Source organism: Ruditapes philippinarum, unplaced genomic scaffold (genome assembly GCF_026571515.1).
Source record: "Ruditapes philippinarum isolate M1 unplaced genomic scaffold, ASM2657151v2 ctg6780_1_1_1_1, whole genome shotgun sequence".
Taxonomy (NCBI): Eukaryota; Metazoa; Mollusca; class Bivalvia; order Venerida; family Veneridae; genus Ruditapes; species Ruditapes philippinarum.
Window position 1 is genome coordinate 1 of NW_026853787.1, and position 24719 is coordinate 24719.

The window sequence follows — 24719 nt, forward strand, 5'->3', positions numbered from 1 at the left end:
TCCTTTCACCCACCCGATGTATGCTTAATAAAATACCATAAATTTCAGCCCGGGCTAATTTTTGATGTGTTTATATTCGGGGCAGTTTGTGTAAGAAAAAAAGACAACAATACATTTATACATAACATAACATAACATAACATAACATAACATAACATAACATAACATAACATAACATAACATATTTATCCCCCCACCCCCAAATAATGTTGAAAATAGTTAAATGAAATATCTTTTTATCATTAAAATGTTCACCGCAGGAAACCATTTTACTTGTTACAATTATTGATTGACATAGTGTTCATGATCTCATATCTTTTATCCTTGCCTGCCAGTTACAGCGCACGAATGATATTAATAATTACTAGCAATACCTCAGAATGTTCAGTTAAGTATACGAAAACCTTGACCAGAGGTAGAATAAGAGGAATTAATATCTCAAAATATTCTCAGCAATGTTACAATGATGGTCTAAGGATCAAGTACAACAACAACCAAGATGTAACGCTAATGTGGACACACATGCTAACATGCAAGTGGATATCATTACTATCCTTATGAGTTAAGGGAAGCTAGTAATAATGCTTACATCCAGATAATATAATATATCATTTTTACAGTGATGACAATGTACCTTTGACGCTCTGTACGCATACATTCCCCCTGATGAACTTCAGTGATAGAAGCTACACCAGTTGATATATTGATGATAGCAGCTTTACTACATGACATTGGCTCTGAAGACTGTTGACCAGCAGCTTGTCGAAACAGTGGTAAAAATGTCTGAAAATAATAAAAAAATGGATAAGTGACTCAAAAATCTTCATTATTATAGGGCCTGATATTTGGCATCAACGACAATATTTTACTGATATTCTTTGTTGCTGTCTTTTAAGAATTCGCTAAAACAAGTAAACCTAACACAGGTTGATAATTGAACACAGAATCATTGTATTTTCAAATAATATCTCGGTACAATTACAACTTAAAAAATCCTTTTAATAGCACAAACTAAAACAGTTTGAATAAATGTTTCCTTACAGCAACAACACTTACCAAATTGAAAATAACTTAAATAAACATTCTGCTGATAGTAACAATTCACATTTTCAGTTTTCCACAAATTCTATCATCAAACTCAAAATTACCTGAGCTACCATTAACGGACCAATAGCATTAACTTCGTAACATTTAGCCATATCTTCCCTGGTCACATCTCCAATACGCTGAGCATTTACTAAACCACTATTGTTGATAAGAAGATTTAAACCTTCAGGCCCAACTATTGACGCAACGTGAGACTTGGCTTTCTCTATTGTCTCTTGTTTAGTGACATCTACAAGAATATCAGTCATTTTAAAGCTCATTGCCTCCAGATGAGCCAAAACATTTCAAGATATCAAACTTAAGGAAAATTGTGTGCTTTGTTATCACTTCCACTTTCGTGTTTATAAATTTTCTTATTCACATGTTCTGACTTAAATGAAGAAGAGCAATATGATGTAATATGCACTGAAGCTTTTTTCTTCTTAGTTCGTTACCTAGTTCAACAACATATACAGATGAATTTGACTTTGCAATCTCGTTCAAAGTCTGAAAAATGCCAAACAAAACAAAAGATAAACAGAATTTTACATTATATTGATATTCTTACAATTTTATGAACTCCCACATCGGTTTCCTAAAACCCAAGTCTATTAAAAACTCTTTTACAAACGAATGTGTGTGGGTTTTTTTTGCCGAATGCCATCTAAATTCAATTTGACTTCTTGTAAAATTTACAGGGGAAAATGGATATAAGAAGAAAATAATTCATTGGTAATTTTAAAATTACAAACTGAAGTCTAAGAATCTCATTGGTCATTCTAAAATAAATTGTAAATGATAGTTCTTGCCATTCTAAAATAAATTTTTAAGAATATTTCTTAATTAAATTGAGGATAGTTCTTGCTGGTATAATATAAAATGTACAGGATAGCTTTAAAATAAAACGTACAGGATAATCTTTTCACACCAGCTAAATTGCTAAGATATTAGAGTTCTGTTTAATAACACTGCTTCTAGATATCCTTACATTTTGGCTTCAGACCAAACCAAGCGAAAATGTGACATCGTGAAAACACGCCGCACGACAACGCGCCGTTTAGCGTACCGCGCTAGAGACAGGACGACAAGACGACAGCGCGACAAAGCGCCGTTTGCCGCTAGTGCCAACTCGACGCACAAAAGCGTACCAAATCAGCCACCATATTTAAAAGTGTTATACATTTTTTCCTTTTCATCACATTCAATCTGCATTCAATTTGATAAATAAAATTTTTATGTCATATTAATGTGATAATATTTGTTCAATCTTGGACCCCACAGTGGAGTAAAAAGAGCTTTAACAACTGATCAAAACAAATAATGACATCTACTTAAGGACGAAAAATACAACTATCAAGAATTGGCGGATTTTACGCCTCAGGATGGTCGATAAGGTAGCACGTCGTTAGTGCCCAGTTATAAAATGCGCAAGGTAAAATGTGTATCTGTTTTTCATCTGATAAAAATGCATAGGCATTTTCTTCCAATCTGAAACTTGCCCCTGTATTTGCTATCATTGAAATTTTCACCATTTCATTTTTTAATTAATTAATTGCTTTTTAAACTTCTGACATTGAAAATATAATCGTTAATTTTTCAAGGTCACAAAATAAGATGGCATATATTAATTAACTTACTGTCGCTGCAGGAGGATTCCTACAACATGCAAACAGAAATTTTGGCGGCTTTGACAGTGTAAGAAACTGCTTCACAAACTCGGTTACTTCCAGTGATTAAAACAGATCTTGGTGAAAGCATTTTAACAAATTTAATAGTATCCAGTGTCCTAGATATTGTATAGATATTTTGACAGTGTATATAAACTTTATAATCTCGTGGTTTGTGTCATGGTCACTCAATGTTGACGGGAATCATTCTAAAACATTCTATTTTGACCTCGATGAAAAAAAATAAAAATAAACGTCCATGGATAATTTTATTCAGCGGATTATTTGCTACCTTTCTTAAAATGCTCATTAATAAACATATCTGCAACAGCCGGGTTGTAATTTTTGATATCTCACGCGTTCGAGTGACATTACTGCCGGTAATTCATCATTATCATAGGCGTATTGATAAATAAGTTTGATTTTTTATTTTAATGAAGAAAGAGATTGCATAACCGCATCCGTTTTGTGGCGGGAAAGTTTTAAGTACTCTGATTTCGGTAGATCGCGTATATAAATGATGATTTTATATTTTCTTCTATTTTAGTTTTAATATAAATGTTGTATTGCTTAATTTAAACACACTACTAATTTGTCCCAAAACCCTCCTACAAAAGTAAGTTACATATATAGAGGCAATGTCAAACTAATCGTTAAGCCATTGCTAGTTGTCCATGTTTTTTTTTCATAGTTTAAACAGTAGATTATACTAGTTTGAAAAATGACCAAACAAATGATAATGGAATAAAATACCTTCAAAAAATGCGGCGCATAACAGTGTGATTTTTTTACTCGGACAAGGAAAGCGAGGTTGAATTGTAAAGATCTGATACAATCAGGATCGCAGGAAGTTCGTACAATGATTACAAAATAAATATTCATTTTCCGTAGCCTGTCTTCCAGATCTCCTCATATAGTACACTTGTTTATCTTGTATACAACCACACATTATAAGAAATACAATTACAATGCATTGTCTATTAGTATTTTACAGGTTTTAGATGATATCATGACATTTGGTTGACTTAAAGGAGATATTTTGATGAAGAAGGTGGATTATCTTATCCTCTCTAATAAGTACTATTGTAGCACTGAAATATTACATACATTATCATCTTACTATTTAGAAAAACACAAACAAATTTAAAATGAAAAATGATCACTGACTTTTGTAATCAATGCTTAAAGTTTTCTTAATACATTTGTACCTGCATTAACCACCTGCATTTAACAACGGTGGTTGACAGACTCATACTTTTTTATCATAATAGCGTCCTCAGATTGTCTTTGATCCGGTAAAGAATTTTTGAACTAAAATCATCACAATAGGCAGTGCACTAAATTCTGACTGATTTTGACATAAATACACTTAGAGATATACTATACCCATTTTTGGGTAAAATACTTTTATTGTAGAGATTTATTGAAATCTATTTAAATCTTCCTGAATATGTCTAATTTGAATAAATGAAGTATTAAGTTATACACAATGTTTGGGAAGCTACATTCCCTAGGCCATAACTTATCAAATTAATTTTATCTATTCTTATAAAAACTGCCAGTTTTTTAATAATAATGGTACCTTTTTGGAAGATTTATTCATCTCGGTGTATTATGTTAAGGCCAGTGCTTGCTAGTAACCATTTTCAAAATTATATTGGTCAAGACACGCTTAACAATGCAGTGATTGATGTAGCCATGAAACCATAGCCTAAATCCGACACTTATCGCGGCAATATTTTCCTTTTCAAAAGCACGAAGCACTAGGTTGTGATAATTTACCTCCGTGCAATTTCCACAGAGTATTAGCAAAACAGAAACATTTTGAGTCCTAGAAGGTACAGAAACCTATGACAATAATCAGGGCTACGCCACGCCCTAATGATGAAAGATGTTGGTACCATGCAAATTTAAGGGACTGCCTTTCAAGCCGTGATTGTGTATTCGGGGGCTTATACACCTTATAGTACCCTTTCTTTTCGTCCCTACCTACTATGTAGGGTCACACCCCTGGAAATTAGTGAGGACAGCTGGTTCGTAGCGCGACAAGACTTAACTCGAACTTCTTCATAAGTGACAGTTTCACTTCTAGGACCTGCCTTCTATGTACCAGAACCAATCTCGGATCTTAACAAATCAGTCAGCCAGTGACAAAGTTCCAAATTTTCTGCCAATGCCCTCTGGATGCATATACCGAATGGATGAGAGAAGATATGAGTAGGGTTTTATATCTGTCCATTACAAACCGCGAATATACTAGTAAGAGACCTAACAAACAGCACATATTCATCATGATGTCACGGAAACCAACCAGCGCCGCCTGGTGATATAATGCAACTTAATAGTTTGCTTTCATGGATATCCGTGATGCTTGCGGCTTCTTCCACTCGATAACATGCTACTCGATAAGTAATATAGTATATGAAACGAGCTAGTAACTAGGATATAACACTTGCTCGGGCGACATCGAGGGATGTTTCTGCTAAAAAAAACTGTCGAGGCCGTTAGGCCGAGACGATTTTTTTTTCCAGAAACATCCCGAGATGCCGCCCAGGTCAGTGTTATATCCCCGTAACTAACGAGTTTCATATATTATAACTGTTTTATAGCAATTTCGTAATTTTTTGTAACCGTTATCACAAAAAACAACAACAAAATAAACATGTGCACTTCTCTCTTGTGCCTTCTCATTTTGTCACCTTTTTACCCCCAGATAAAATGAACCATATACAAGCTAATGCTGTCGTAAGATACCTTACAGCTATTTATGATTTAAAGGGAGACACAGGCAAAATTTTCATTTCTTAGTTTTGAATTTTTCGTTCCTAATTCTCTAAATGGCCTCAAAATAAATATATTAGACAGTTAAAGGAACAAAACTTTTCTCCATATAAAGAATAAAATGGCGGTTTCCTAACCTGACCCGCGTTTTTTTTCGCTACTGCGTTACCGCTACCAAATTGGAGCCTTTGTGAAAAACTCAACTGATATATACAAGGAGCGAAAACACCTCAACTGATATATATTAGTTGGGTTTTTTCCCTATATGAATCAATGAAAAAACTGCACTGTTACATATCAATACAGTTTTCGAATGCTCATTGAAAGTGTACTGCGTATAATGGGTTAGTAAGAACAAAGAAAATGTTCAAATCCATGCGATAACTGTCATTTGGACGTACGTTTTGCATATGTTATTTTGAATTTAGCATTTATGACTCCGCAGTACATTTCTTTAATCATTGACTAATACATGTTTTGTCATCGTTGATACAAGAACAACAGACACAGCCTAATTAATAGACATTGAATAATAAAAACTAAAACTCATCATAATGGCCATATTCAATATTAAATTTAGTGTTTCGAATGAGCATAGCATGAATGTTTACAGCTGTGAAATGAGAAGTTTCCCATCAAGTATTATGAATTCATAAGCAGCGAGGGCAAATCATTATAATAAAAGTGATATAGTGACTAGAAAGAAATGAAATAAAAACCTACAATTTACAATATAAGAATGCAGCATGGCATAACCATTGTAAAGGTTCAATGAACGAATTTACTTGCAGGCACATGGAATCTACAATTTACAATGTAAGAAAGCAGGAAGTAATTTTTGCAGCGATTCTCTTCCATATGAAGGAACATGTATGTAAATACATAATGCTATCGACATATATACTTTTTCAGTACCATACGTAGGTTCCATAAACAATTCAATTTGTACAGAAACTGAAAATATACATGTAATTGTTTACACTTATATATCCTCATATTCAATGCTTTGTAAGGTCCCGTATTACCAAGGAATAGTTTGTCCTTTGACACCATGGTAAAATCTTCCAGAGTCCTCTTCACCTTTAAGTTTTTCTAAGACGGACATTATCCCTTCAACAGATTCTTCTGTAGTAATTAGAGCATTCGGTCCTCCCATTTCGGTCTTCACCCAGCCGGGATTAATCGCTGTACATAAGATACCATCGGTTTTTAAATCCAGGCTAAGGTTGGACGTGATCATATTTAAGGCGGCCTGTGAAAATAAAAGAAAATTGCAAAATAAGTAATGAGCAGAAATTCATACATTATTCAAAGTTCGTTGCAAATTCAATCTATACAATCTGATATTTTGATCCTTCAAACTTAATTTTATTCCTCATAAATGAATGTCAAATCAAGTAACACTAGTTTATACGGTGTCCTTATCGTGCCATTTAGAATGTCGTCCGTCGCGTCTAAGGGTAGACACACGACAATGCGAAGTGATATCGCGACAATGCGAAGCGACGCTCGACAACGCGAAGCGATATGCGACAATGCGAAGCGACGCTCGACAGTGTCAAACGATATGTCGCACTGTCGCCTAGAAATGTCGCGGTAAAAAAGGGCGACATTTAAGAAATGTCGCTTCGCGTTGTCGAGTGTCGCTTCGCATTGTCGAGCGTCGCTTCGCGTTGTCGCGATGTCACTTCGCGTTGTCGCGATGTCACTTCGCGTTGTCGCATTGTCACTTCGCATTGTCGAGTGTCGAGGTTGGTAGAAGTGCATACCACGACACTCGACAATGCGAAACGACAACGCGACAATGCGATACGACGCTCGACAATGCGAAGTGACACTCGACATCGCGAAGCGACATTTTTTAAAATGTCGAGTAAATGTCGCGTTATTTTTTATGATTTTTACACCGCGACGCTCAACATTGCGAAGCGAACACTCGACAATGCGAAGCGACACTCGACAACGCGAAGCGATACTCGACAACGCGAAGCGACACTCGACAATGCGAAGCGACATTTGGAATAATATCGTATCGCATTGTCGTGCGTCTACCGGTGCTTGGTCAGAATTTACTAATTCACCGACAAACGGTGCTATCATGGAAGGGGTCGCACTAAACTGCTGACGAATTAGCTGACGATATAGATATATAGGAAACTGCTGACCAGTTAAATAAAGAAGGATTATCGGAAAAATGCTGACCAGTTACACAAAGAAGGGAAACATTGAAGGTGTGAAGTTATATAAACACGCCGTAGGGGGTAATAAAAAGATGGGAAATTACTTTTATTCTTTTAATTATATTTTTAATTTTTGCATTTATATGACTATGTTTATAAACTAAATTAATATATACATTTAAGTACCATAATATCATACATTTTAACACGGATTTACATTACTACATGTAATATAAATCCGTGATTTTAAAAGGATATATTAAACAGCTTTTTATACCTCTAAAGATATGCAAAAATTTGAATTAATGTTTTTAAAAGAATTATGATGTTATGAGTTTTATCAAAATCTCTTGTTAGTGATATTTCAATAGAAAAATCTTGTAACGGAAAAAAATGTATTTTTCAAAAGCAATAATTGCAATTTGAATTAATATTAAATAAGTCAGCAGTGTTTTAACTTAATTAAAATGTCGACAAATTTTATACAATATATTGAATTTCGTACATTATAAAATGAATTAAAATTTCACGACAAAATATATTTTTTTTCTATATTTCTAACTGGTCAGCAGTTTCCCTATATATCTAACTGGTCAGCAGATTCTACTACATGTGTATATGTTTAACTGGTCAGCATTTTCTCGCCTGAATGTAAAGAGCGTTAAATTTGCTGACCATATAGAATAAGAAGAGTTTTACGGCTTAAATCAATTTGAAATAACATTAAAATTGGTCAGCAGTTGTTTTACTTAATTAAATGTCGACATAATTTTATAAAGTATATTGAATTTGCATACATTATAAAATGAGTAACAATTTCACGGCAATATATATTTTTCTCTATATATCTAACTGGTCAGCAGTTTCCCTATATATCTAACTGGTCAGCAGATTCTACAATATGTTTAACTGGTCAGCATTTTCTCGCCTGAATGTGAAAGAGCGTTAAATTTGCTGACCATATAGAATAAGAAGAGTTTTACGGCTTGAATCAATTTGAATTAACATTAAATTGGTCAGCAGTGTTTTTACTTAATTAAATGTCGACATGATTTTATATAATATATAAAATTTGCATACATTATAAAATGAGTAACAATTTCACGGCAAAATATATATTTTTCTATATTTCTAACTGGTCAGCAGTTTCCCTATATATCTAACTGGTCAGCAGATTCTACTATATGTTTAACTGGTCAGCATTTTCTCGCCTGAATGTAAAGAGCGTTAAATTTGCTGACCATATAGAATAAGAAGACTTTTACGGCTTAAATCAATTTGAAATAATATTAAATTGGTCAGCAGTGTTTTTACTTAATTAAATGTCGACATAATTTTATAAAATATATTGAATTTGCATACATTATAAAATGAATTACAATTTCACGGCAAAATATATTTTTCTCTATATATCTAACTGGTCAGCAGTTTCCCTATATATCTAACTGGTCAGCAGATTCTACTATATGTTTAACTGGTCAGCATTTTCTCGCCTGAATGTAAAGAGCGTTAAATTTGCTGACCATATAGAATAAGAGAGTTTTACGGCTTAAATCAATTTGAATTAACATTAAATTGGTCAGCAGTGTTTTTACTTAATTAAATGTCGACATAATTTTATAAAATATATTGAATTTGCATACATTATAAAATGAATTACAATTTCACGGCAAAATATATTTTTCTCTATATATCTAACTGGTCAGCAGTTTCCCTATATATCTAACTGGTCAGCAGATTCTACTATATGTTTAACTGGTCAGCATTTTCTCGCCTGAATGTAAAGAGCGTTAAATTTGCTGACCATATAGAATAAGAGAGTTTTACGGCTTAAATCAATTTGAATTAACATTAAATTGGTCAGCAGTGTTTTTACTTAATTAAATGTCGACATTATTTTATAAAATATATTAAATTTGCATAATGAGTAACAATTTCGTAGCATTTAAATATATTTTTCTCTATATATCTAACTTTTCAGCAGATTCTACAATATGGTCAGCATTTTAATAACATATTTTTGACTGTTTATTGTATTTTGTCATAGATAAATCAAGAATGACACGTCGCGTGTGAAATCGATTTTAATATGACCTATTTGCACTAAATACGACATAATAATTATATTTTGTTAAAATATACATTACGTATATGTACATGTATATATTTTAACCTATGATGCATAGTTTTATACATACTTGAAACAAATTATGATTTTTCGTACATCATATTTTGACTACATTTTTAAAATTTTAACCAATATATAACACATAGAAGAAAATTCATTAAGGTACTTAAATAAAATATTATATCAAAATAAATTGAGAAATATACAGTATATATAAATTGAATTTTTTATAATTAATATGTATCATTTGTAATATTGACATCTTGAAAAAACATTTTATCAAGTATTTCTCGACCTCGCCTGTAATATCACCAACGGCAATTTGACACCTTCAATGTTTCCCTTCTTTGTGTAACTGGTCAGCAGTTTTCGATAATCCTTCTTTGTTTAACTGGTCAGCAGTTTCCTATATATTCTATATCGTCAGCATATTCGTCAGCAGTTTAGTGCGACCCCTTCCATGATCGCACCGTTTGTCGGTGAGTTAGTAAATTCTGACCAAGCACCGGTAGACGCACGACAATGCGATACGATATTATTCCAAATGTCGCTTCGCATTGTCGAGTGTCGCTTCGCGTTGTCGAGTATCGCTTCGCGTTGTCGAGTGTCGCTTCGCATTGTCGAGTGTCGCTTCGCAATGTTGAGCGTCGCGGTGTAAAAATCATAAAAATAACGCGACATTTACTCGACATTTTAAAAATGTCGCTTCGCAATGTCGAGTGTCACTTCGCATTGTCGAGCGTCGTATCGCATTGTCGCGTTGTCGTTTCGCATTGTCGAGTGTCGTGGTATGCACTTCTACCAACCTCGACACTCGACAATGCGAAGTGACAATGCGACAACGCGAAGTGACATCGCGACAACGCGAAGTGACATCGCGACAACGCGAAGCGACGCTCGACAATGCGAAGCGACACTCGACAACGCGAAGCGACATCTCTTAAATGTCGCCCTTTTTTACCGCGAAATTTCTAGGCGACAGTGCGACATATCGTTTGACACTGTCGAGCGTCGCTTCGCATTGTCGCATATCGCTTCGCGTTGTCGAGCGTCGCTTCGCATTGTCGCGATGTCACTTCGCATTGTCGTGTGTCTACCCTTAGACGCGACGGACGACATTCTAAATGGCACGATAAGGACACCGTAAGTTTAAGATATTAAGCAGGGTTGTACTTACCGGGTTTAAGGTCAAGCTTACACTGTATTAGATATAATAGGAGTTAATAGTCATGATGATTGAGGGAAACCCAAGTCAATCCGAGTAACACTCGTACATTACTTTTATTTGTCGTTGAATGCTAAGAAATCATCACATGAAAGAATTGACTTCTAAAGCTGAACTGGAAACCAAACAGATGTAAAGTCAGCGATTCAATGTTTTTAATCTAAAAGATGTCATATACATTTACACGTATATTGTCATATACATGTACATGTATATAAGCATTAAATAAATTAATCTTTGAACAATAAGATAATTTACCTTTGACGCTCTGGAAGGATACATTCCACCTGATGAATTTTCAGTGATTGAAGCCACGCCAGAGGATATATTGATGATAGCAGCTTTACTACATGACATTGGTTCTGACGACTGTTGACCAGCAGCTTGTCGTAACAGTGGTAAAAACGCCTGAAATTTATCAATAACATACTCAAAATTAGCAAAGTATGATATTCGATTTCTAATTTTTTTGACGTCAGTTTCTCAGTGATTATGTTGAACTTTCAAAAAAAAAACATTAATGCTCTCGGAAGCTGTTTCTTACATTGGATGTGCATATTTATAATCAACTAAATTAAAATATAATTTCAAAGAAACACATGGCTTCTTTACATCATCGCTTAGTTTTTAGTTTCTAAATTTGAAAAGCATCACTTCTGCCATTCGTCTAGTAAATGAGGTCGAACGAACAAGTCTTTCTACAAATATTAATCTTATCTAACTAATTAAAGCAATGAAATTGATAATATTAGACAAAAATTTTAGATTTGGCAAACACTACTTTCAAACACTACCATTGAACACATGTAATATTGGAACAACATGTCGCTTGTCAGTGGCCATGCCGCCACTCGAATTCATATCTATCATCATGATTATTTCAATTCTTTCTTAATAATCTTAGCCGCCAATTACCTGAGCCACCATTAAAGGACCAATGGCATTAACTTCATAACACTTGAGCATATCTTCCCTGGTCACATCTCCAATACGTTGAGAATTTATTAGACCACTGTTGTTGATAAGAAGATTCAAACCTTTTGTTCCAACTATTGACGCAACATGAGATTTGGCTTTCTCTACAGACTCCTGTTTAGTGACATCTATAAGATTTTCAGTCAAATGTTATATAAGCAATGGTTATGCACATACACTCAGAGGCACTTATAACCCGACACTTAAATTTTTCGGTATATACAATTATTGTTACAATGTATTTGCGAACGGACTTTGTTCAACATTGGACCATGCAAAATTCAACATATCACTACTTACAACTTTATTTACAATTTATCGACAAGAAAATAGAGAAAATAACAAAACATATATGCTACTGCAAAATGAAAATTCACAGAATGGCTGTAAATATCGTAACAAAATGAAAAGTCTCTGAATCCCACTAAATTAAATTGAATATTTCTCCATTCCTGAATGAGGGCTTCCTTGATTCAAAGTCACCAGATTTAAACATCACACTTCTCGTGTCGGCTGAATTGAACAGGCGTAAGGAAAAGCGACCAGAAGTCCCTTGCAAGTTGTTGGGACTCGAGCAAGCCCTTGTTTAGGAATAAAGAACTGTGACGCAGAGTTGTTTACGTTGTTATAACCAATAGGGAACACATACAAAGTGTAAGAACTGGTTAACATACAGATTTAGTGGGATTTAGAGACTTAATTTTGTTACTATTTTTACAGCCATTCTGTCATTTTTCATTTTACAGTAGCCTATTGTTTTGTTATTTTTTCTATTTTCTTAACAATCAATTGTAAATATAATTCTGATATGTTGAATTTTGTATATTCCAAATTTGAACCTATAAATAACCTATTTATACAAAAAATGTTAGTGTTGGGTTATATATAAACGCGTCTGAGTGTACATGTATTTCAAAAATTAATACACAAAATTTATTGGAAAATTTTAATAAAATGAGACTTGCACACAAACCGGATCATATATAAAAAATGTACACTCTACATTATCTACTCTAAATAATTATCTTGAATCCACTGAATGAATGGAATTATCATTTCTTATAGTGACATTATGCTTATCCATAGGTAAATGGTCGGCTAAACAGGTAAAAATCAACATAACTTGACATTTTGTCTTAATTTAGGTTTAATTTTACATTTTGATAAGAAAAAATAATCAATAATCCACATGACCAACGGAAATGTCTATAAATATTCTTTACAATATATTGGAAATGTGCAAATCTAAAAAAGAGTGGGGCAGTCTTTTTATTATTAAGATCGATTATGTATTGTATCATAAACATTTTCCTTTATTAGTTGTTGATAATCCTTTTAAAAGTCAATCTTTTGAAATATATCACTTATTCAACTCAACTTGACAGTGAAAAAAAAATGAGCACAATGACACTTTAAGTATAGGTTGATATTATGATGAAAGTAAAGGAGTTGTATAATTTTAATGTAAAATGTTATTGTTCTTAAATTAAAGTGATATAACCATTATCAATTCATACAAAAGATACAGAATGCATATCCACACACACGCACGCACGCAAGCACGCACGCACACACATAGCATTTTACACGTTATTTGAACGGGAAAATGGCACCATGAGATGCCAAAGAAGGATTGCTCTAAGGTCAGAGGAGATTTAAATAGGGAAATGAATAAATATTTAATTCAAATAAGGAAATGAGAAACAAACAAGAAACACATATTAACCAAAAATCACATATCAAAAATATAAACAAGTCATAGGAGTACATACATAGGGAGGTTCTGTAAAAGAATATAGGTATAAACCAAAGTCAATATCAATTTTCAAAAAAGTGCAAAGTGTCAGGTGACCGTTCAGAATATTTGTATATCGGGAATATGTAAAGGGAATATAAGATAGGTTTTATTACCTTGCCCTATTTACATTCTTACCTAGTTCAACTATAATTACAGATGAGTTTGACTTTACAATCTCCTTCAAATCCTGGAAAATGCGAAATTATTAGAAAAAACTTTGTGTCTTACACAAGGTTACTCCTCTTGTACACTGATTGTTTCCACTTATTGTAATGAATGGTCATGATACATGTAAATTAAGAAGTTGTTTTCAGATGTTTTAACAAAGTGTTTGAAATCCTTGGTAATTTCGAAGAATCTTGATACCTCTATTGATACAGATATAAGTAAGATGTATAGTAAAGGTAATGCTATATCGACACTAAAAGGATTGTCGATTGACCAAAATATACAAGGGAAACTATTGTTTGGACATTTCACTTGAAAAAAAAGAAGACAAGTTAAATCATTTTATTTTCGTTTTGTTGCAAGCGGAAAGTACGGTGCCTCGTTGTTGTCATCGTGACACACACATATAACTCGAAACAATACAAACACGAAAATAGGGTGGTGAAAAGTCGAAAGAACGACGGTGCAAAGTAGAAAAATAACGAAACGACGATGTGGATTTTGACTTCTCATCATCGTTTTTTTCCAGTTTTCACATTCGTGGTTTACGTCGTTAATTCGACTTTTCACCATTGTACTTTCAACTTTAATCAGCGTGGATACAACTACAAATAAAATAATATTGTTAATGACTTTTGATCATAATGTTAGCACAAGATAAGAAAATTTTGTGTAACTATTTCGGACTCAAGCGACATCTTTATATAGATTGTCATTCATTGCGAATGCTTAACAGGGAGACGAAAATACGATGGTAAAAACCTGTAAGTACGACGTTGAAAAGTTGAAACAAGGATGATGAAAAGTCATTGTTTTGAGTTATGTGTGTGTCGCGAAAGCCCTAGCTAACGCAATGGTAGGATACTACGTCATCGCGCACCTGCTGAATGCTCCCACTTGGACCATTTTTTCGTCGATTCGAAGGTAAAATACAATTTTATTATAAGAAAACGTAAGAGTATTAAAAAATCATGTAGCGCACCAAAGAATGGCTATAGTACTTGAGATAATTGTAAAAAAAGTTTTTAGATTTATTGCCTGGTTTAAGCCTGAAAACGGGATAAGTGTTTTTCTCTGAATGCTCCCACTCGGACTTTTCCCGAAACATATAAGAAATAAGGTTTAAAACCTTTTTGAAAATTATTTTTAACGTACCGGAATATAAACCGAGTCATGTTTACACATTTTTCTAGATTAGTTTCAAATATTTCTATTCAAAAGTCAGTTTTTTAAGTTGTTTTTTTTTTATAGAAATGGAAATGCTCCCACTTGGACTCGATTTCAGAGATGCTCCCACTCGGACCCAAATATATACATTATGAAAGCACATTGATGTGGATTTTTTTTACAATCTTTAAACCATTTTTTCAATAACTACTGTGTTTGGCGACATTAACTTTTACCTTCTTTTTACAAAGGTCACTTCTTACGTCGTTGGGCAGGACCCGGTGCCATGGCAACGTTTCAACTGACAGGATCACTTTACAAAAAGGTGCACTTGGCTTGTGTTGGATTCGAAGGGATGATTCAAAATTATTGCCAACAACAAAGATAGGAATATAAGACTTTAAATGGACAGTTTGGATCTCAAGAATAAAGTTTTTTTGAGATGTTAAAACAATGGTGGTGCTTTATAAAGAAGTCATTATACATTGTTTAGTACCATACTGGATTAAGTTTCTGTTGGACTCGTACACATATTAGAGGCCTGCATTTATTCAATAATTGCTGACTTTAATATCTTGTTAATAATTTAAAACTCAATGATTTGCGTGTTTTTTAGATTTTATAACAACATAATGGTACGTTTATGAACATAAAGAAGTCAATATCTATCGGTTGATTTGAATAGTTTATTAAAGAACAACATGTGAATCATTTTTGTCATGAACTGTTTAAAAAGTCAATGTACTGCCATACCATGGCATATAAAGCATGCATCACAATTATTGACAACTTTGACATTTTTAAGTATGAAAGTTATCATATGTACGTGTTTTTACCTTAAATAGCAAAATTAAATAAATAAGAAACAAAGATCACAGTTATTTCTTTATCACAGTTTATACCATATCTTGGTATTTACAATTGAAATTTTATATATATGTATATAATTATGCTACTAAAACAATTTTCAAACATTAAGGAATATGTGAAATACGTACTGCAAATGCTTGTCCACATTATATGTAATCATTAAAATATACATGTATGCATTCATTTCTTATTTAAGAATTCAACTTACACTTAAAAGAAATATATTTCTAATTACCTCCCTTTATGAAATATTAATTCGGTATTATCTTTACAAATAATGCTTTCTGGAACATACAATATTGATAAATCATCATTATATTTATTATATAAAACCAAAGTTGATTTCAGGATATTTAAATGACGTTAAAATAAGAACAATCATACAAGGAGGAATCATAGACAGTAAAATCCCCCGCCGAAAAGGAGGAAATACATTTCATAGGGGAAGTAACCTATATGTAAAAATCAAAGTAATGACACTCGTGAAAATTAATGAAAAGTTATAGCCTAGAAATAATAAATCATGACAAAAATAACACTCCCATGAAAAAAAAAACAAATAAAAAAAACAACAAAAAAGCATTAAGTGAACACTTCTGGGCCTTATGCTCTGCTATTCACTTCTATCTGCACTGTCTCAGTGTTGTTTTCTTAAATTAAAAACAGCATACGGAAGTTTTGTTCAATATAAAGTTTCAAGTTTATATCTCAAATACCTTTAGAGGTATGGTCCTTACAAACTAATCATAGTGAATACAAAGGGCAATAACTCCAAAACTGGAAAGTTGTCATTCTTGCTTGTGGTATATATATCCTCCAGTGAAGTTTCAGATAAAAATGACCCTTTATGACACATTGTCCAATGATTAACGCAAAAAACTGAACAAAAGACAATTACTTCAAAGAGCTACAATTCTTGTGTTTTCTAGAGTATTCCTCCTCACTGAGATATACCCACAGTTGGTATCTGAAATATTTGCTCCAGCTATGCCGTGCCAAGATGTCCTACCATGTGCTTCCTTACGTCGCAATGTGGTTTATACCTTTTCCCATACTGGTCACAAACACAAATACTTTCTGCAAAACAAAACGTTATAGTATTTTTAAAATGTATAATCAATTTGTTTCTTATTTCAGCGACTCTATTTAACGAGGAATTGTTTCAACGCAACATTTCTTCTTATTCTTAGGCCGATAACTGATCCTCTAAGAAGACATATTTACGAGACTGTTATGATACAATGTGTCACAATTTAGTGATCTAAATATTAGTATCGTATTTTAAAAATGCTGTTTCATTGAATTCTAACTGATAATATGAATATATTAACTTGAATATAAAGATATTTTGAAAAAATGATAAATTCTTAACACAGCAATGTGCTTTCAAAATATGTGTATATTTAGGTCCGAGTGGGAGCATCCCTGAAGATGAGTCCGAGTGGGAGCATTTTCCATTTTTATAAAAAGAATTAAGAAAAACTGATTTCTGAATGGAAATATTTGAAATTAATCTAGAAAAATGGATAAACATGACTCGGTTTATGTTCCGGTACGTTAAAAATAATTTTCAAGAAGGTTTTCAACCTTATTTCATATATGTTTCGGGAAAAGTCCGAGTGGGAGCATTCAGAGAAAAACACTTATCCCGTTTTCAGGCTTAAACCAGGCAATAAATCTAAAACTTTTTTTACAATTATCTCAAGTACTATAGCCCATTCTTTGGTTGCGCTACATGATTTTTTAATACTCTTACGTTTTCTTATAATAAAATTGTATTTTACCTTCGAATCGACGAAAAAATGGTCCGAAGTGGGAGCATTCAGCAGGTGCGCGATGACGTAGTATCCTACCATTGTAACGGGACATCGAAGAAAAGACAACCGCAGCGCGACAGCACGAAAAAGACGACACTCTAATGACTTGTTTTTTTTAACATACACATGATTAAGGGGGTCATATTTAGATTACAGTGGCAAATCTGACTTGTCACATACACCTTTGTCACTTGACGTACTTTAACAAAATGTGACCGGGGGTGGGGTCTTGGTGTAAATGTATGGTTTTCGGATGCATTCTGCTATTATAAGTATGAAGGGAAACTAAAGCTATCTGACCTGTGACCTGCATTATAATCTAATCGTCATCAGTCGCGAAATATAATGTATGGAATTTAACTTACTGTCGCTGTGGCAGGGTCCCTACAACATGCAAACACAAATTCCGGCGGATTATTCAGGTTAAGAAACTGTTTTACAAACTCTAGTCCAATGGCCGCGGTTACTTCCAGTGATTAAAATAGATCTCGGTGAAAGCATCTTTCTCATTTAAAATTATCGATTATCAATGTCCTACATTTTTATCATTGACCTTTTTAAACTGTACTGTTTATTATGGAACGCCATACCTGACTTCTATATATACACCCTTCTTTAGTTGTGATATCGTATTAAATACTGCGGATGTCGTTTTGAGATTTGATAGATGTGATGTCGTTTTGATATGTGGTGATGTAATTTTGAAGGATGATGATGTGGCTTTGATAGTTTGTGAATATAAAAAAATATGGCATAGGTCATTTAATGTAATGTATATGCCAATTCACATTTTTCCCCAACGTGTCTTTCTTTAAAATTTTTTTTATATCTAAAAATTTTAAAATTTTTTAAGGGCTTGGCGCCTGTTGGGGTAGGATTTGGGGTAATGGTAGAAAAGCAAAAGGTTCCGTATAAATCAAAAGGCGGGCCCTTTCAGTAGGGGTAACACATAATAAAAACCCTTTACCTTTTATACCAGCACAATTCTTCCTTTTTTACACGGTACAATACGCAATGGGTTTTTGTTGCGGGTTGAATCTATCATTTAATAAGGTCAGTCGTTTTTTTATATAATTTGGGGCCCTTTTTAAAAAATTGTGTTTGTTATTCTGATTATATAGTTTTTCATTTATTTTTAAATGATGATTTTTTAAACCCATGGATATTTTGGCATTGTTGGTTTTTTGACCGGTAGTTTTGACAAGAGTAAAACCACCAGGCACGAGTATCCTCGGACCTGGGAAGAAAAAATATGACCAGATTGATAAAAAAAAACCTGTTTTCATTCTCTTAAAGTGTCAAAAAAAAAAAAAAAAAATGTAAATAATGACCCCTTTTAAAATATACTATAAGTTAAGGAGAAGGCCAGAAACTCCAGATTCGAGCCTACGAGCAACGGATTCATTTCCCGGGCCGTTGTGAAAACAATTGGACAGACAATTAAAAAAAAACTTTTATCACTATTTCACGTTTGTATTAAGCTTCCAAATGAGAGACCGACCCCAAGTCTCTAGCCCTTCCCGTTCATGAAAATATCTATTCAGGAAACGATGGGCGAATTCGTGCTAAAAATCCTAATTGGTAGACAAAATTGCGGCACAACGATTCGTACGTAAACATAGGAACCCTAATACATGTTTTGTCAGCTGAGTACGGGTCAAAATTACTTGAATGTACTAAATAGTATTACTAAATACATCGAAGTTTGGACCACTCACAACCGTCAGTAGCATCTGATACACGTGAAATTTGAATTTCAAACCTAGATTCCTTTCTACGCCATTGTCAATCAGCTGTTCGATATTTTGTTAACGGAGTCTTCTGATTGGGCAATAGCAACAAAACCGCAATGGTTTCACCCACAAGGATGCCTTAATGGCGTAGAAAGCGATTGAAAGACCGTGTAAAATGTTTGACACTCGAATCTCGTGTGTATCAGATGGCTACTGACAGTTGGGTGAGTGGTCTTCATTTTAATGAATTTAAGTAATATTATTTAGTAACAATTCAAGTAATTTTGACCCGTACTCAGCTGACAAACATGTGTTAGTCTATGTTTTCGAGTTAAATTTCTTACAATTTGTAAAAAGTAATTTTGTGGGGAAAAAAAATATTTTAAAAACCTTTTTAAAAAATAAGGATTTACCCATATTTTCATTAATATCGGCATTCACTTTTCAAAATGAAAAATTGATATTTTTTTGCAAAAAATCGATATAATCCATATTTTTTAAAAACTCAATTTGATTCTTTGAATCTTTGTTTTTCCCGCCACTTTTAAATTTCAAATTATGTTATTTTTTTTTTAACTGCTAGCAAAACACCTTGGCAGTTTCCTTTTTACCAGGGAATTACTTTGGTCCTTTGACACCTTTAAAAAAAAATTTTTCCGGGATTCCTCATCCCCTGGGGGGATTTTTTCCCTAGGAAAACCCTCATTTCCCTTTAACCCTTTTCTTCTGAAAGGAAAATAAAGGGGTTTGGCCCCCCAAAATTCGGTTTTTCCCAACCCCCCGGGTTATGGCCTTTTACATTAAAATACCATCAGATTTCAGATCCAACTAAGGTTTTTGATGTGATCATATTCAGGGGCAGCCTGTGTAAAGAAATAAGGTTCATCGGATCACCCACACAATGTAAATCAATAGTAATCTTTTATTCTACCTTTTTTTTTTGGCGGGGGGGGGGGGGCTTAACAGAATAGGTCCATACGGGGACTTTTCAGATTTACTGGTTTCAAGGAAAGGGACCTCATATGCCCTTCCGTGCATTATTTCAGGCACGAACGAAAAGGACACTTGAGTAGAACCACACCAACGTTCCGCAAGCTTTAAACTTTGATAGCTTCCTCACAATGGAAAAAAAATCCAAATCCCACATCGGTGTGGGGGAAGTGGGTTTTGAAGACAATTCTTAATCAATTGGCACGGACGTCCCTTTTAATACCAAATAACTGGCTGTCGCGTGGGGTTATTTAAAAATCTTTCAAGGGTCCTAAAAAATTTCCCAGCATAAAAAAAAGAATTAAGTTTTAAAACCAAACCTTAAAATTTGGGCCCAAATGGTTTTGCTTGGGTTTTGAAAAATGAAAAATACCAACAAGAAAAAAATTATGGTCTGGAAAAACCTTTTGGAAAACCCTTTTCGGGGGTTTTATCCCCCAGAAAACTTGTTTAAAAACGTTTATCGAAATTAAATAATGTCCCTTTTGGGCGCTCTTTTTAAGGGAAAAATTTTTCCCCCTGATAAATTTTCATTTGATAAAAAGTTTACACCGGGTTTAAATTTTTGGGATAATACCCGGTTTTTACTACTTTGCCTTTGGTTTTTTGAGGGACTGTTGACCAGCAGTTTTTTGCCCCGTAACAGTGGTAAAAATGTCAAAAAATTAATCATCTTTTTTTAAATAAAAGCAAGTTTTTTGTCAATTACGAAAGGGTTTTTTAATTTTCTTGTTTTTTTTGATCTTTCGTTTTAAACCGGAGAAATTTTAGTTTTACCCTCAAAGGGCCAAAAACTTTTCTTTGATTTAAAAGAACCCTTTTTGGGAAAAAACCTAGTTATTTTAAGACAAAAATTTTAATTTGGGTAAGCATAAACATTCCCAATAAAACAATACCCAAAGGATATAAATTTTTTTTTTTACCTTATTTCTTAAAAATTTTATGCTTTTTGGTTTTGAGATTTTTTTTACTTTTTTGGGTTTTGACCATTTTTAAACTTAAAAAAAAAACCCCGTTAAATTTTTAGACTTTAGCCACCCTTCAATATTCTCCGTTTTAAACATTTTCCCCATGTGCCCTTTGACGATTTTAACTACGGGGTGTTGTTTATGTCAATTGTACCCTTTCCCAAATGTAAAAAACGGAACCCCACTGTTTTTTACAGCAACCCAAATTTCCAAAATTTTTAAAATGTGTGCGTTATTAAAAATTTAAAATTTAATAATATATTTTTATTGTTAGCTTTTTTTAAATATAAAAACTACCTAAACCCACCTTTAAAAGGCCCAAAAGGGCCTTTAAAATTTTCATAACCCCTTGGGGAATATTTTCCCCCTTTGCACATCCCCCAATCCCCTTTGAAGTTTTTTAAATTGGGCCCCCACTGTTTTTTTAATCAAAAAAGGTTTTTAAACCTTCGGGGGCCCAAACAAATTGACCAACATGAAGACTTGGCTTTTTTCTATTGTCTCCTTTTTGGTGGACATCTACAAAAAATGCCCGGGGAAATTTGGGGTTAAAAATAAGGGTTTTCAAAGTTTATGTTCTTTAAAAATCAACCTCGAAATACTAAGGAGAATATAGGGGTCGCCAATGTCGTTTTTGTCAGAGATTTTAAATCAAGGGCCCCTTGTTTCTCATTGGGATTTTCCGGGAGGGCACTTAAGATAGTTTCCTTCTTACGAAAAAAAAATTATTGTTTTGATAATGGGTTCTTTAGCTGAAGGTTAATAAAAAGGGGTTAAGTGTGAGGGAAAGGGAAATGAGGGGAAACAGACCTGTTCATTTTTTGGCCCTTTAAAAAAAATGAAAACCGGTTATAACTACATAAGGAACTTTTCCCCAAATTTAAAAAATTTTTAAAATTACTATAAAAACCCAAAAACAGCCATGAAAACTTTGTAATTTCGTTTTCCCCGCTAAATATTTGTTATAATAAGGGAAAAAAGGAAATGTTATAGTTTTGATACCCCAAGGTTTAATTTTACAAACATTAATACATGTATTTTTATATTTTAAATCAAGTTGAAAAATCTATTTTAGAACTTCATAAATTGTTGGAAAAAACCAATACGGGGTTCAAGTGCTGTTTAATTTGAAAAAAAGCTTCCCCAAACCCTATTTACCCCTGAAAATTTTAAACCTTTGGGTCAGGCTATCAATTCAATTTAGTTTTTTGTTACTTTCGAAAAATATCTCTACTAAACCCCATATTTAAAATTGGCAAATTTTTATTTGACCCGTAAGGGTATCGGGGCCCGGGTGGGCCCCCAAAAAGTAAGCTTTCATTAGAGTAAAAAAAAATTTAAAAATTCAGCGGGTTTCTTTGGGGCTTCCCATTTTATTTCTTTTCAAAGACATTTTCCCCAAAATAAATTCAAAATCCCCTCACCAAATTTTTCCAATAACAAGCACCGTTTGGATTTGATTTTCGAAATTTCTTTTTTAAGTCCTGGGAAAAGGGGCCAAACAAAAAATGTTATTGATATAAGGTTCTACAGCTTCAAAAAACATTTGGGAAATAAATTTTTTTTTTCCCCCCAAATTTTAGTACTTCTTTTATTAACATTTTTTAAAACTCATTTATGATTTTTTTAAAATAATTAACCAGGACTTTTTTTATAAAAGATCTAGATAAAAAAAAAAGAGGGTTTGGCTTTTGGTAAAAAAATTAAATGCCCCCCCCTTTTTTTAAAAAGAGTTTTCAGAAGACGACTACATAAATTAATTTCCCCGAAAAAATTTTTTAACCTTTTTAATTAATAAAATAATATAAAATTTTTTCCCTAAAACGTTGCATAAGCTTTTTTGTATAAATTAAAATTGTCAATTTTACATGAAAAATTTGGGATTTGTTCAGCTCCCACCCAAAATATATGCGGGAAAATACTAAGAAAAAAAAAGGAACTTTTAAATTTTTAAATTTTAAAAACCCCTTACTTGGGTATTTTTTTAAGGCCCTAGAATTTCGCAAAATAAAAATGACCAATATTATCGTTTTCCCAACCCCTTACTTTTCGCTGCAGAAAGGATTCCAACAACATGAAAAAATTAAAATTTTGGGCGGGCTTCGTCATTTAAAGAAAATTTCCCTTACAAAAACTCCAGGCCGAGCCTCGGTTATTTCCCCAGTGATTAAAACAGATTTGGGGAAAGAAATTTTAAAAAAAATTTAAACCCAAAACTCCAGAAGGGCCCCAAATGTTTCCCCTTCGAACATACATGACTGAATTTCAAAAACCAGTGTATTTTTCTTTTTTTAAACCCACAACTTTGTTTTAACCCAAAAAATCGTCTCAAATAAAGTTCCCTTAAAAAACAAAATCATATTACCCAGATAAAAACCGTGTAAAAGTAAAAATTTTATTCTTTATATTTGCTGACATTTAATATAAATTAGTGACTTTCCCGTTTTAATTTTTAATTTTTGATAAACTTTAATTAAAAGAAAAGGGAAAATTTAAGTCCCGGGAAAACATTTAAAAGGGAAATTTTTTTTCACCTTTGAAATAACTTTGACTTCCCCCCTTATAAAAAATGAACCCAATTTATTTTGGGGGCCTTTTCGCAATGATTTAATGTTCAAAAAGATTTTAAAATTTAATCAAAAAAGAAAAAAGAAGAACCTCATTTTGAATTTTTTCAGATTTCAAACAACCTATCTGTTTTCATTGGTTAAATTGCTTCCCCCTTTTTACCAAAGGTTTTATTTAGGGAGGGCCAAAAGCCCAAATGTCAAATAAAATTTTGTTCGTCCCCAAAAATCCCCAAAATCAAAATGTTTTTTTTTTAACTCGAAGAAACAAAGTTCTGCCCAAAAGTTTTTGTGAGAGCTTCGCCCAATTTTGGGTTTGACAACTTTTTGACAGCTCGCCCCAAAGAATTTCAATATTGTATTTTAAATTTCTAAAAAACCCATTTATTCAACTTTGTATCAAAAAAAAAATTTAAAAGGCAAAGTTTACAATGTACATCCCATATTGTAATGAAAGGAATTTTGGAAAATAACGCCAGAAGTTTTGCAAGAGTTGACCAAAAACGGGGCCCTTATTTTGGTCGAACGAACAAGGCTTTGAGAAAACAAAACAGACCAATTATTTATATCTTTAAAGTTAATCAAATTGACAGATATAA

General features: G+C 33.1%; 2 protein-coding genes across 2 annotated transcripts; both read right to left on the reverse strand.

Annotated features, from left to right (window-relative positions):
• Window positions 1–634: 634 nt before the first annotated feature.
• On the reverse strand, window positions 635–4143 carry LOC132737876 (uncharacterized; the record flags this gene model as incomplete). The annotated part of the gene is made up of 5 exons (XM_060725244.1): window positions 4140–4143; window positions 2724–2809; window positions 1542–1593; window positions 1149–1336; window positions 635–783 (listed from the first exon to the last, which is right to left on the reverse strand). Coding segments are annotated over exons 1-5 (479 nt in total), but the record flags the coding sequence as incomplete, so codon positions are not given.
• Window positions 4144–5875: 1732 nt separating this feature from the next.
• On the reverse strand, window positions 5876–20012 carry LOC132737873 (C-signal-like). The gene is made up of 6 exons (XM_060725242.1): window positions 20009–20012; window positions 18228–18328; window positions 13976–14027; window positions 11983–12170; window positions 11326–11475; window positions 5876–6786 (listed from the first exon to the last, which is right to left on the reverse strand). Exons 1-6 carry the CDS (start codon window positions 20010–20012, stop codon window positions 6556–6558), a joined length of 726 nt encoding a protein of 241 aa, XP_060581225.1. The 3' UTR covers window positions 5876–6555.
• Between the last annotated feature and the right edge of the window lie 4707 nt (window positions 20013–24719).

What these genes read in the sequence shown, in the direction of transcription:
- LOC132737873 (XM_060725242.1), bottom strand. An exon ending in GGGACCCTGCCACAGCGACA is followed by an intron (nt 14,028 to 18,227) that starts GTAAGTTAAATT and finishes CGCATTTTCCAG; the next exon opens with GATTTGAAGGAGATTGTAAA. An exon ending in TGTAATTATAGTTGAACTAG is followed by an intron (nt 12,171 to 13,975) that starts GTAAGAATGTAA and finishes AAAATCTTATAG; the next exon opens with ATGTCACTAAACAGGAGTCT.